Below are 14,637 nucleotides of genomic sequence, written 5' to 3'. Positions count from 1 at the left end.
CTGAAGGGTATCTCTGGTCAGAGTATTAGAAAGCTTCTGGCCTGCTTATCTGAGCTCATTTTGGCTTCCTTGGAGGAATCTTTCTTCCAATGCTCAGTCTTCTGCCATCTTTTTTCGGCTTAAATTATTTCTTTTTGCATTTCTTGATGATTATTTGCCAAGCGTCCTCCACTCCAGTCACTGAATCCACTCTGGCTGCTGGGCACAGAGCTTTGGAGGGGGTGGGACAACATGAAACTCACAAGAGGTAAGTCTACAGAACTGTCCACTTGTGTTAAGTGAGAACTGGTTGTATATAAAGAAGATGGACTTCTCTATATCCTTCCATGTCATCAACGGAAAGTTTAAGTTCCTTTTTAATCACTTTCAAGGTAAAAAATTTCCTAATCTCCTGTAAATTAGACTAAATGTTTTTTCCCTTCTTCTTCTTCCTCCTTTTTCTTTTTCTTCTTCTTCATCATCATCATCACAAGCTTTTATATGGTCTTCTATGGTTTTTAACATGCTTTACATATATTATTTAATTTGATTATCCATATTTAGAGTTGCTAAATATCAGATTTGAAAGGGACCATCAATAGATCATCTAGCTCAACTTTATGCCAAGTATAAATCTTGCTAAAAGATCCTTGGCAAACGGTAACCTAAGAGTTCCATTGATGTGGAACTCACTATTCCTCAGGCAGCCCACTGTATTTTTGGACTGAACTAATTATTATAAGTGTTCTTCTATTTCGTTTTGGGGTTTTTTTTGTTTTTGTTTTTTTGTTTTTGTGGGGCAATGAGGGTAAAGTGACTTGCCCAGGGTCACACAGCTAATAAGTGTATCAAGTGTCTGAGGCTGAATTTGAACTCAGGTCCTCCTGAATCCAGGGCTGGTACTTTATCCACTGCACCACCTAGCTGCCCCTAATGTGTTCTTCTATTTTGAAGTAAAATCTGCCTACCTGTAATTAGTTCAAGTTCTGTCTTCTAGTGTAAAGCAGAAGAAATAGAATTCTTTAAAATATCTAAAGGCAGCAAACATGTCCTCTTCCCCATCTTCAAGTTTCTTCTTTTCTAACTTTAACCACCATAGTTCTTTCACAGTAATGCATGCCAACTCTGTATTTACTTTCTAAACTATTAAGTACTCTAAGTATTCTAGTACTCATTGCTAGTCACCCTTTCCTTCTCCAAACCAGTTATTTTCCAAATATATTCTGACCATTATACACATTTGATTAGGCTCTGAAATGTGAGTCTAATTGATTGTGTGCAAAAAGATTAGGTTCTGTTATATTCTGAGAGAACTGAGGGGCTTAGAACAGTGAATGAATTGAGTGAACCACAGAGACTCCATCTTGTGACTCAATTCTGGAGCTAGCTTAGTTTCTATTCAATTATGAGATAAGCCCAATTTCTGTCTTGTGGAGAAATTTTATTCAGTTGTGGGAATTGGGAGAAAACCTTATTGTACTGTTTGAACTTAGCCCTGTATGGCTGGGAAATGGGACCATCTCTACCTGTTGCTTAGAGATGCTTAACTAAGTATCTAGGTTATACTGACCAGAAACCCAGTCAGATCCTAAGATTCATGCAAGGAGTTTTTTCACATTTGTACATCTCAAGCAACCCATATGTCTTATCTTAAAACTGGCCCCATACTGATCAATCAGTTATTGTTTCCAATGTTTCTTTGATTGTTTAAAGACACTTGGGGAGAGTGGGATACTTCACTGAATAAATTCAAGGAATTGTACCTGTTTGCTTTCTTGCCCTCGACCTGGAAAGTCCCTAATCATTCATCCAATTAGAAATCAGATTACCTAATGTTGTATTGTTTCCTTTTAATAAGTTGGCCATATCTGATTGCTTTCAATGTGTAAGTCTGTCTCCCTCTGTATTTGGGACCATAAGCTAAGGAAGTGTCCTGGTCCTGATTTGTTAGGTAACTGGCATACTTTGTTTTAATAAATCAAAATGCTCAGAAACTCAAACCTTTTTTTCTTCAGTTGTTTCATCTTTCACCCGCCACAATTCTGAAACTACTTCCCCTTTTTTTGGGGGGGGGTGAGGCAATTGGGGTTAAGTGACTTGTCCAGGGTCACACAGCTAGTAAGTGTCAAATGTCAGGCTGAATTTGAACTCAGGTACTCCTGACTCCAGGGCCAGTGCTTTATCCACTGCGCCATCTAGCTGCCCCATACTTCCTTTTGTTTTGACCTCTCCTTAGATGGAGAATCACTGACCATCATCATGCCATAGGGAGGGAGAGCCTAAGTCTTTTCCACCTTTATCAGTTTATAAAAGAGCATGCAAAATGCAATAAAAAACAGTATCTTTTCAACTGAAACAATATAGGTTCTTAAATATCTAGGTATTGTAGAGTATAAAGTTTAGTGGATCACATAGGTAAATGTGAACTTTTTTTGCTTTAAAGCTACCATGAAAATAGAACTATTAGAACATCTCCTTGTCTAACTCTTTTTAAAACAGCAGGGAATGGAACACTATAGTTGCTTTAAGTTGGGAACAGGGATGGGAAAGGCTCAATTACCAGTTTTCATGGCAAAGAAATTATCCTAAATGTGGTACAAGATTATTTTTTAATCTTAAAAGTTTGGTACTCATATTATATATATACAGTTAATATTTCTATAGTTTTAGCAGTTCAATGTATAAAAAGGAAATTATTAAAAATTGAATTAAAGATAGAAAAGTACTAACCTCTGCCCAGGCTTTGAGAACAGCTAAGATTTCCATTGTGGAAGCACTTTCATTATATAATTGACTCAAGGCTTCCTTCCCAGCCTGTATTTTCGTCAAGGAAGATACAAGCAATTGATGAACTCTTCGGAGATCATTAATATCACTTACAACTCCACTTGCTATCCAGGCACTGCAAACCTAGCAGTTTAAGAAGTAAAGAGGTGTTGTTGTTTTTCAAAATTGTAAATGATGTACATGTAATTTTGGTGCTATTTATTTATATCTTAGGAACCTGTTCATTGAAAAGAGTATTATGCAAAATACTGGGGGTGGTATGGAGGCCAGAACAATAAAATTAATTGAAATTCATGATTTAAGAGCTGAACAAAAGCAAGGGAATGAATATAGTGATTGTAATGAAGAGCATTTTTGTTTTTTAGTGAGGCAATAGGGGTTAAGTGACTTGCCCAGGGTCACATAGCTAGTAAGTGTTAAGTGTCTGAGGAGGAATTTGAACTCAGGTACTCCTGACTCCAGGGCTGGTGCTCTATCTACTGCGCCATCTAGCTGCCCCTTAATGAAGAGTATTAAAAACTTTAAGCTGGAGAATTTTCTTAAGGTCATTAATATGGGGCACAGTAATCAGAGTTACCAAAGCAGGTAAACAGAGAAATGTTTGGATCAACATTTAAATGAAATTTCTAGTCTTGATGGAATAAACTCACTATTTAAGAATTCAGCATAACTCTCAGATTAAAACTACATTTTAAAATTTGGTTAAAAACAAGCAAACCAAACTACTCATATCATAAATAATAGGAATATGATCATTTGGAAACCATGTGTTTCTAAGTTTTTAATCAATTAAAGAAATTACTGATGACACAAGATAGAAAATCTATGTATCTGTTTAAGAGATGATTTTCTCATTTGTGGATTATTTAGGTTTTTATTATTTCTCCTTTTCCTTCTGGCTACTTAGATCTTTTGATCAACTAATTGGTAAGCTGAACCTCTGAATCAGAACCTTAGTGAGGGGAAATAAAGAAATAATGCCATCTTTGCCACTTTAAGTATGGAATTCAATTTTATATAATAATAACTTCATTTTACACAGATTAGGAAACTGAAGTTCAGATAGGGTAAATTATTTTGCCCAAGATCACAGAGGAAGTTAGTAAGTGGCAGAAGTAAGAGTTGAACCTAGGTTCTGAATAAAAGTCCAATACTGCAATATAATGTGAAATAATCATTCCATTTTGTTGCTTTTAGGAATTCTGATATCTGGTAAAGAATTGAAACTAATGACCTAAATATTTTTGGATGATCTGTAGACTTAATTCATACATTCTGTCTCTGATTACTTCATATAATCTAAAATTTTATATAAAAGATTATCTGGTAACTCAATTCAAAATTAATTTCATTTATTAAACAAAACAGTGATGGTTGCTTTGAAAATATGATGACAACTCAAGCGTTCAAAAGGAGGGGGAAGGAAACAATGTTAGTAGATAGAAAAGCATATTAAAAAGCCTCAGCAACTGAAAGCTCTGCCTTTTTAAGCCCTTACCTGACATGCTTTGGCAGTCACATCTGGTGGTGTATCTGAAGTAAAGGCTGGTCTAAGTGCTGCTCCCACCTGATAATAAATCACAAGAAACAGCAAATATCAATAGAAGAAGGCTTCTATTGGTTAAGCTCAATAAAAATATAAATTATAAGATAATATTGTAAAATAATTTCAATCCACTCCCTTGTCTTTCTCCTTAGCTAAGTGTATAGTAACATTTTCCCTAATTTCTAGTCATAAGTAGCTGCCTCTAAATTATAGTAGGCAGTTTTCTTAGATGAATATTACTAGAGGACTTTTCCAAGATTCTTAAAGCACAACTATAAATACAATTAGTTTCAAAGAAATCTAGAATATAGGTTCTATAGCAGGAACCTAAACTGTCTTTTATGTTTGGAGTACTCTCACAAAGTCACATATCTTACTGTTTCCTGTGACAATAACATGTAACAAATAGGTTGAAGAGAGGGTAAACAAATTTTTCACTGTTTGGGATGATTTACTGTTATAATGACTGCCTGGATGTTTTGTGAATAGCTTTATTGTCAGGCTACTTCATTGACAAAATTAATAAAGTAGTGTTAATAAAAATTTCTTTCTCAGACTTATAGAAGCCTCATTTTGTTACAAATCACCTTTCGATACCAATTAGGTCATTGATAATTTTAGTTGGTTCATACATCTTCACTTAAGAATTTACAATGATACTGCTACTTACTGTGACAACAGTTTTTTTCTAGCCAAAGGTTATCTAACAAAAAAAGTCTTACATTAGCTTGATACTGTTCCAGAATCACATGACCTGGGAACTCTGGTTCTGGAATAGTTGCAAATTGCCGAACAACAACTAATAGTGTCTGAAGACCAGATAGACGGAGCTGGTCACTATGGTCTGTAGCAGCCATAAAAGCCATGCGGATCAAGTCAGCAAGATGTAACACCAAAAAATCATCTGATAAGAAAAAGAAAACAAACATCTGATCGGGGAAGAAATATGTTGTTTTGATACTGAATTTCTCATATATGAACAGCTTCTTATTTTTGTTTTGTGATGTACATGCCTCTCATGTGCCTCCTGACTTAATTTGCCTTAGGTTAAAGAAGGTAGAAATAGTTTTTGTATTTGTTTTCACTTAAGACTATGACTTCACCACAAAGAAGATACTGGTTTTTCAAACTAGAGATAATGAATATAGCTAATTCCACATGTAATAAAACTATTTACATATAATCACTTAAAGTCTGACCAAATAGAGGTCCCTTTAAAATCATACTATAATGTTAACACCTATGAAAAATAGCTATTTTTAAAAATTCCTGGTTACATGTAAAGATAATTTTTAACATTCATTTTTTATCATAAAATATTTTATTATTTTCCAGTATACATAAAGATAGTTTTCAACATTTGTTTTTATAACACTGAGCTCCAAATTTTTCTCCCTTCCTTCCCTTCCTGCTCCAAGACAGAAAGCAATCTGATATAGGTTATACATGTACAATCACATTGAACATATTTCTGCATTAGTCATTAATATCCTTTTTTGTGTGTGTGAGGCAATTGGAGTTAAGTGACTTGCCCAAGGTCACACAGCTAGTAAGTGTTAAGTGTCTGAGGTCGGATTTGAACTCAGGTACTCCTGAATCCAAGGCCGGTGCTCTATCCACTGCGCCACTTAGCTGCCCCCAGTCATTAATATTCATTTAAAAAAATTTGAGTTCTGAATTTTCTCTTTCCCTAACCCATCCCCTTCCTGAGACAATAAGCAATTTGATGTAGGTTATACATGTTCAATCATGCAAAACATATTAAAATACTAGTCATATTGTGAAAAAAGTTACAGATCCAAAGGAAAAAAACATGGAAAAAAACCCAGAAAGTAAAAAATTTCAATCTACTTTCAGACTCCATCATTTCTTTCTCTGGAGATGGATAGCATTTTTCATCATGAGTCCTTTGGAATTGTGAAAGACAGCTATTAGTAAATGAGTAAACAGTTACTTTGTACTTGTAGTAATAACACATTTTAGGAGTTTTAATTTTTATTCTGGGGTCCTGGAACTTATTTAAAACATCTTCTCATAATTGTTTTTAAGATAATTAGTTTCATAATACTGTGTATTTTATTTTATCCATTTAAAAATGTTATTTTAAAAGAGGTCCATAGGCTTCATCAGAATGCAAAAAAGCAGTCAATCTGTCCATGATACAAAAAAGGTTAAGAACTCCTGAATGAGAAAGACTTGGAAAGCAATCAGATTTAAGACTTTAAAAGTCCAAAGAACTATGGGTGATGATTAGTTTTATTTTATTTATCACAAGTCAGGGTTAATAGTCCTAATGTTTTTCTAACAATTCTGTGCAGTTCTTGAATGTGGACTGGTAGTTCAGTGGAGGGTTGACTGGCTTTGGAATGAGAGACCTGAATTCAAATCCTCTCTCTGCCACTTAATAATAATAACTGTGACTTCGGGTAAGTCAATTTAACTAAATTCTCCGTGCCTCAGCTTTCTCATCTGTAAAATGAGGAGTTTGGAGTAAACGGCCAATTTCTCTTCCAATTCTAAAGCTATTCCATACCCACTTGCAAATAAGCAATTTTTATGCCAATTTCTCCAGATGGCTCTTAGAAATACAGAAAAGAATGTTTACAACAGTTACAAAAAAAAAAGGTTACCAAAAATAATCCTATCCAACTTTAGAAATTGTAAAACAATTCTGTTCCTTGTATAGTAATTACACTGGACATTTATATAAACTCCAGCATTCTATGTCCCTTAAAAAAAGTTTCAGTTTAAAAAGATTAGGATTACTATTAAATTCTACATAAAGTTAATTTTGATATGAAGTAGCTATGTAATTAACTGGTTGTTATAGAATAAAACTGTCTTTAACCTTCATATTTACTACATATTTAGTACTGTTCTTCACATAATAGGTGCCTAATAAATTTCCTATTGATTTTTTAAAATTGTATTTTTTTATTAGCAAAAAGTCACTTTTCACTCCAAACCCCAAACCCTGGAGTCCCAATGAGAATGAATCAAAAACAACCCCCTCTTACAAACATGTATAGTCAAACAAATTTCTGCACTGGCCATGTGTAAAAAAAAATATGCTTCATTTTTCACTCTGAGTCTTTCAGCTCTTTATCAGGAGGTAGGTGATATGTTTCATCATTATTCCTTTGGAATCATGGTTGATCATTATGCTGATCAGAACTTCGAATTCTTTCAAAGTTGTGTTATTTTACCATGTTGTTGTGATTGCATAAATAGTTCTCCCAGTTCTTTTTATTTTACTCTGTATCAGTTCATACAAGTCTTCTCAGGTTTCTCTGAAACTACCCCCTACATTATTTCTTAGAGCACAATAACAATAGTATTCTATCACATTCATAAACTACATAAACCATAGTCATTCTCCAACTGATTCTCCCTCAGATCCTCATTCTTTGTCACCTCAGAAAGAGCTATTAGTATTTTTGTACATCCTTAAAGCTTGTCTTGCTTAGTACTAATCTACCCTTTCTCTAATTCTCCCTTCTCTTTCCCTCTTTTTCCCACTGAGTGAAATGTATTTCTTCACCCAACTGTGTGTGTGTGTATATGTCTTTATGTAGCTTTCCTTCTTTTGACCAATTCAGATGAGAGTGAGGTTCAGGTGTCAGCTGCTCCCCACACTCTTTTCTCCTTGTTTGTAAGAAATGCGATGTTTACTTGTGGATCCTGATTATGTGAGGTAAACTGCCCTGACTTGCCTTTCTCTTTCTCCACTTGTGTATTCCTTTTCCCTTTTCCATTCTTCTGTTAAGATTAAGACAAAGCAAGAACCACTCCCAGGCCTTGTCTATGAGACTCTGTCTATGATCCCAGAGCCATAGGTTTGATGAGAGATGAAAACGTTTGGAAGAGCCTCTGTGGAAAATGGGATAGAGATCTGATACAGAAATTACAAATGCCTAGCAGTATATCCAGTCAGAATGGTTCTGTGATTCCTCTATTTCATTAAAGGATCACTTTTCTCTCCTGTAGGATTATATTCACTATTGCTGGGTAAATTATTTTGGGTAGTACCCCTATATTCTTTGGCTTCTAGAATATTGTATACCAATCATCCTGCTACTTTTTGGTGATATTTGCTAAATAATTTGTGATCTTAACTATGGTTCCTCAATACTTTAATGTTTTATTTCTGGTTGCTTCAGGAGTTTTTTTCCCCCACTGATCTGGAAGCTCTGAATTTTGTCCATAATGTCCCTGGGAGTTTGCATTTTTGGGGTTTCTTTCATCCGAAAGGATGATGAGATTATTTTTATTTTCACTTTATCCTTTGGTTCTAAGATATCTGGGCCATTACCTTGAAATATGATGACAAGGCTCTTTTTTTTTTCTTTTTTTTGCGGGGCAATGAGGGTTAAATGACTTGCCTAGGGCCACACAGCTAGTAAGTGTCAAGTGTCTGAGGTCGGATTTGAACTCAGGTCCTCCTGAATCCAGGGCTGGTGCTTTATCCACCGCACCACCTAGCTGCCCCCAAGTCCAGTGATTCTTAATTTTTTTTCTCCTTGATATGTTTTCCAGGTCAGTTGCTTTATGTGATACTTTATATTTCCTTCTATTTTTTTAGTCTTTTGATTTTAATTTTTTAAAAAAACTTATTTCATCTCTTCTAGGACTTCTAGTCAAATTTATGTGCAAACTGTGATTTTGAGGCTTTGCTTGTAGATGTTTTGGAATCATTCTCTTCTAGGTTTGTGCCTTGAGCAACCCTATCACCAGAATAACTTTTTATATTAGGATCCTTTTTTTGTTTGCTCATTCTTCTAGGTTTCTTCCTGACATGACATCAGCATTAGGCTCTGTGTACTTCTGGAGGAAAGGTCTGGGTGATTCACTTGTTACTTCCTGGACGTATGGAATGTTACGTTATTCTAGGACCTCAGGGACAGGTCACACTGAGAACATGTAAGCTTTCAGTGCTCCCACAGTGCCAATCCAGGTCAAAATTTGACTGATGCCTACTTTGTCTGACCCATTTCCAATCTGGGTTTGGGTCTAAGCAACAGCAGACTGCTGCTGGACTTAGCAACTAAAAACCAAATGGGAATCTATGCTGTTTCAAAGTGAAAAAACTGTAGGTTCCCCTTTGATCTTAGATTTCTGCTGTGTTTATTCCTTTACAGGTTTCAGACTGGGTCAGAAATTGGAACTGAGAACCTGCTCTATTCCTGGGGGGTCAGTTAGTCTCTCTCTCTCTCTCTCTCTCTCTCTCTCTCTCTCTCTCTCTCACACACACACACACACACACACACACACACACACACACACACACAGAGTTCCTGCATAGGGCCTAAAGCTGCTCCTTAAATGAAAAAACTCCTTATCATGAAAAGCCAACCTTAGGTGCAAATCCTTACTCAATCCACCCTGAATCTGTGACTTAGAAATGGGCTGTGAAAATAAAACTGCCAGTGGACACCTGTTCTTGTACCCTGCATTTATCTGATATAGGTCTGGGGTCTCTTCTCACCCTGGTGCATAGCCTCTCCCTGAGTGGTACAGTAAACTTTATAGCACCTGCATATGGTTGCTTCTTACTAGAGTTCATCTTCAGCATCTAAATACTTCTCTGTGTCCCTATGACTTTTTTTCCTGGATTATTCTATCAAGATTATTGACAGAATTTTTCTAGTCTTTTCTGGATGAGTTTTGGGGGAATCTCAACTGTGCTGCTTCCTGCTATTCTGCCATTTTGGCTCTACCTTGATATGATTTTTTTTTTTTTTTAGTGAGGCACTTGGGGTTAAGTGACTTGCCCAGGGTCACACAGCTAGTAAGTGTTAAGTGTCTGAGGCCAGATTTGAACTCAGGTACTCCTGATTCCAGGGCTGGTGCTCTATCCACTGCGCCACCTAGCTGCCCCTTGATATGATTTTTAAAAAGACCTTCTATACTTCTCCATTGCTTACAATGATTTTAAAGCTCTTGGTCTGGCATTGAAGGTCTTACACAGGTTGGTTCATATCTACTTTTCTACCCTTATCTTATATTACACCTCAATTCTATGCTCTTCCCAAACCCAATACTTCCTATATTTAGCCCATCCTTTTGGCTTCTTTGTCCTAGCTGACAATGATTTCTACATATGAAATGCATATTCTACCCACAGACTTCCTATTCATTTTTCAAGGCTCGGCTCTGGTGCTATCTCTGCCATTTACGTTTTTCCCCTTCCCCTTCTACCTTCTCTCCTCGGCCTTTCTTCCCAAGACAGAGTATGAAGTTCTCCCTCTCTGGATCTTTTACTATATTACTTGTTTTTATCTCCTCCATGCGCCCAATTTATACTATAGTTACTTATGTACATGTCTTAGCTCCACAAGACAGTAAACTTCTTAAGAGCTGAACTCTGTCTTATCTTTCTGGACTTACCACAGTGCCTTGAACATTTAAGTGCTTAATAAGTATCTGCTGAATGAAGGAATGAATGAGAAATTAAGGAATAGACTCTTACCACCTTTCCTTTTCTCAGACAGGCAAAAGGTTATGACTTTGGTTAGTATAATTCAAAGGAATTCTGTAAAAGAACCCATTTAGCACATTAAGCTTTAAAAATGTATCCTATAAAGTAAATTAATGTGATTGTACATATATAACCTATAGCAGATTGCTTACTGTCTTGGGAAGGGGGGAGGCAAAGGAGGGAAGGAGAAAAATTTGGAGCTCAAAATCTAACAAAAATGAATGCTCGGGGGCAGCTAGATGGCGCAGTGGTTAAAGCACCGGCCCTGGATTCAGGAGTACCTGAGTTCAAATCCGGCCTCAGATACTTAACACTTACTAGCTGTGTGACCCTGGGCAAGTCACTTAACCCCCATTGCCCCGCCAAAAAAAAAAATTAAAATTAAAAATGAATGCTGAATATTATCTTTACATGTAACTGGAAAAAATACTATTAAGAAAAAATGTATCCTATAACTTTGTGTTTATTCTCTGAATACAATATATAAAATGAAAACAAAAAAAGGACCAAAATGATTTTAAAAATTAGGTTTGCCTTTTCACTTTCCAGCCTTGAAAACATAAAAGAACAAAACGCCATTTTGGTAGACAAATGCTCTAAGTCATTGCCTAAATATGCTACATTTCAAATGTTGAGAATTACAAAGTCCATAGGTTTCTCAAGGGCAGATCTTGCAGCTAAAAATATCTTCTTAGTAGGTACTCTCTCCTTAGGTATAGTTTACATACCCTTTAACCTTGTGATATCAAGACAAATAAAAGAGAAACAAGTGAGGGAATGTTAACTTATTAAAGTCTTATAGGAGAATTAGTTTATTCTCATAATTTCCCTCTAAGATTATTTTCAATAACTCTAAATTTCCCTTATACCAAACAAAAGTGCTGTCAGTTCACAGAGGTAACTGGATCTCTAAATTCCTTATAGAACAAAACTTCAAGACTGATATAATTAAATCTATCTATCTATCTATCTATCTATCTATCTATCTATCTATCTATCTATCTATCTATCTATCTATCTATCTATCTATCCATATATACTTAAGCATCAATTCTGAAAACCAGATAAAAACCATATGAAAGAGACAACAATCACACTGTCATTTCATTAATGTTACACTTTTTCTGAATCTTTTTTCATTTCCTAAGCCAAACTTTTTACTCAAATGATTTGTGCTTTCATCAGTGTGTGTACTGCTCATCAATGGGTACATGTTACAACTCATCCGCAATTTCTTAGACATTCTCTAAGAGTTGTTGTGACTGAAAAAACACATTACCCTGCAGCCAACCTGGGAATAGGTCTTTCTCCTTTTTTTTTTTTAAGTGAGGCAATTGGGGTTAAGTGACTTGCCCAGGGTCACACAACTAGTAAGTGTTAAGTGTCTGAGGCCGGATTTGAACTCGGGTACTCCTGACTCCAGGGCCGGTGCTCTACCCACTGCGCCACCTAGCTGCCCTGGGAATAGGTCTTTCTAAATTTAGTTTTTAGATGATGAACTTGCAGAGTACCATTGAGCCTATATTTGAAGCCTTTCTTTCTAGTTTAAAAGGATCTGTCTGAATTTGAATTTTGTTGGTATAGCCTTCAAGAACCTAGAGCTATCTCTATGCCATAATGAGGCATGAGATAATGTCTAGTAGCAAATATATTACTTTTAATATCTCTGAGTATCAGTTTTAAAAATCAGGCATAAAATTACATATTAAAAAGAATAGGGCATTCCTTCAAATATTTTGCCAGTTCACTTGTCTGATACTTACTTCGTGAATCCCTTTCTTTCCTTTCTTGAGCCAGTGCAATATCGAAGTGAGCACTGTCTGAATTCTCACACTGCTTGATTATTTTACAAACACATTCAGCAGCAAAAACTCTAGTAACCCATCGTGGATTTGCAACAGTTTGGCATTTCTCATCATTTGTGCAGGTTAGGACTGAGGCATCATCTCCTTTATCCACTTCATCCTCTTGAGTTGTATCCACAGAAGCAACAGTTGTAAAATCTATGTTTTCATTAGGAAAAAACAGACACATTATAAATTATTCAATTACATACATATATATATATATATTTTTTTTTTTGGTGGGGCAATGAGGGTTAAGTGACTTGCCCAGGGTCACACAGCTAGCAAGTGTCAGGTGTCTGAGGCTGGATTTGAACTCAGGTCCTCCTGAATCCAGGGCAGGTACTTTATCCACTGCACCACCTAGCTGCCCCTTCAATTATATTTTAAAAGGACACAAATTACTGCAAGTTGAAACTAGAACAACTATTTCTATGTTTATAATTTATGTATCTTTTGGTAATGCAAAAGTCATGTCTACCTAGGCACAGGAATAATTATGGTCACAGAAGATGCCATTTGCCAAAAAAATTATAGTTACAGTTAAACTGTATGAAATATAGCATCCATAACATGTTTATGAATGAATAATGCAATTGGAAGGCAGTGGTTTACTAACTGTAATGACTACTACTATATGGCTGATGATTCTTTTAGAAAGCTCCCCAAACTCTCTTCAAAAGAAACTACAGAAGTTGGAGTACAGGAAAGGACATTCACTTGTTTTTCTGTAAGTAACTTGAACTCTCTTTGCTTTTATTTGTATTCCTAGGGTTTGGCACAATGACTGGCAAAGCATAGATGCTTAATAAATGTTTGTTGACTTGACTCATCTTAACAACAAAATGTCAGGAAGGACGAAGTCCTTTTCATATAACTGAAAAATAACTAAAGACCTATACAAATTAAGTGAGAAAAGTAAAATTATAGTTTAAACTAGACAATTAATTGGTACACAATGTTGCAGAGTGCGGTTCCTCTATGATGATTCAATTTGTTTAAGGATAGGCTCACTGGGAGAGTAGATGGGGAAATCCAGAGTTGCCTATGATTCAAAAACAAAAAACATCAAAAAAACCCCTTAAATAAACAAAACAAAATGGTGAGATAGAGGGTAAGGAAAAAAAATTGATGATTATAACTGACATTTTGGTAGCACTTTTATATATGTATGTAATACTTTAAATAGGGTATCCCTTAAAATGGGTAACACCAGAAAGAAACATATTTCTTTTTGGGGAAAAGATAATTGAATTTATCAAAAATATAGAACTATAGCTTCCTTTGACTCTATGGTGTCCCTTTCCCTTTTTCCATAAAAATTGCTTCATTCATCTTTGTGCTATAACCATAAGTAAAAATACAAAAAACCTGAATAATTAATATTCATAAAATAAAAAGATAAAAGTGTATAAAATCATGTGCTTTATTTTGGAATCATAAGAAAAAAGTTACTAATTTGTCAAAAACTTTAACCCAAAGATCCCACTACTATCTTTTATTCCAAAGTGGTTCTTGATAGACTAAGAAGCCTCCAAATATCTAAGAGGGTCCACAGAAGATATGCTTTTGTGAGAACAAAAAGTTCTAAGCAAAAGAGGTGACCATGAAATGGGGAATGGTTGAAAAACTTATGGTATATGATTGGAATATTGAGACATAAGGAATAAGAAAATATGAAGAATTATGAGAAAAACAAGAAGATTTACATGAAATGATGAAGATGTTTGAAAAAGCAAGGCCAAAAGAATATATAGAATGACTGCAACAACTTAATTGCCATAGAAGGGCAACAAAAGGATAGTCAATCATAACATGTTATTTATGTTAGTAGCAAAATGACAAAGTTAAAGAACTTATTCCTTTTAAATCAATAATATAATTGTTTCTGTTATGAAATATACTTTGTAAGGGAATTTGCTTTATTCTGTTCAAACAAAAGAAAATATATCAACAGAGTTTAAAAAATGAACTTAACTCCATTGACTTATATTCTATTAGAT

At 35.2% G+C, this 14,637-nt stretch overlaps 1 protein-coding gene across 1 annotated transcript in view; it reads right to left on the bottom strand.

Moving 5' to 3' along the window:
* Positions 1-14,637, bottom strand: part of HEATR5A (HEAT repeat containing 5A) — a 174,073-nt gene that overhangs the window by 43,123 nt on the left and 116,313 nt on the right. Inside the window, exons 25-28 of the mRNA XM_043988253.1 lie at positions 12,554-12,793; positions 5,035-5,216; positions 4,265-4,333; positions 2,710-2,889 (exon numbers count right to left, since the gene is read on the bottom strand). Coding sequence (XP_043844188.1) covers positions 2,710-2,889; positions 4,265-4,333; positions 5,035-5,216; positions 12,554-12,793 — 671 coding nt within the window. The remainder of the gene's footprint in view (positions 1-2,709; positions 2,890-4,264; positions 4,334-5,034; positions 5,217-12,553; positions 12,794-14,637) is intronic.

The sequence above is a fragment of the Dromiciops gliroides genome, chromosome 2 (genome assembly GCF_019393635.1).
Source record: "Dromiciops gliroides isolate mDroGli1 chromosome 2, mDroGli1.pri, whole genome shotgun sequence".
In the NCBI taxonomy this organism is placed as follows: domain Eukaryota; kingdom Metazoa; phylum Chordata; class Mammalia; order Microbiotheria; family Microbiotheriidae; genus Dromiciops; species Dromiciops gliroides.
This window is presented reverse-complemented; position numbering and strand designations above follow the sequence as displayed.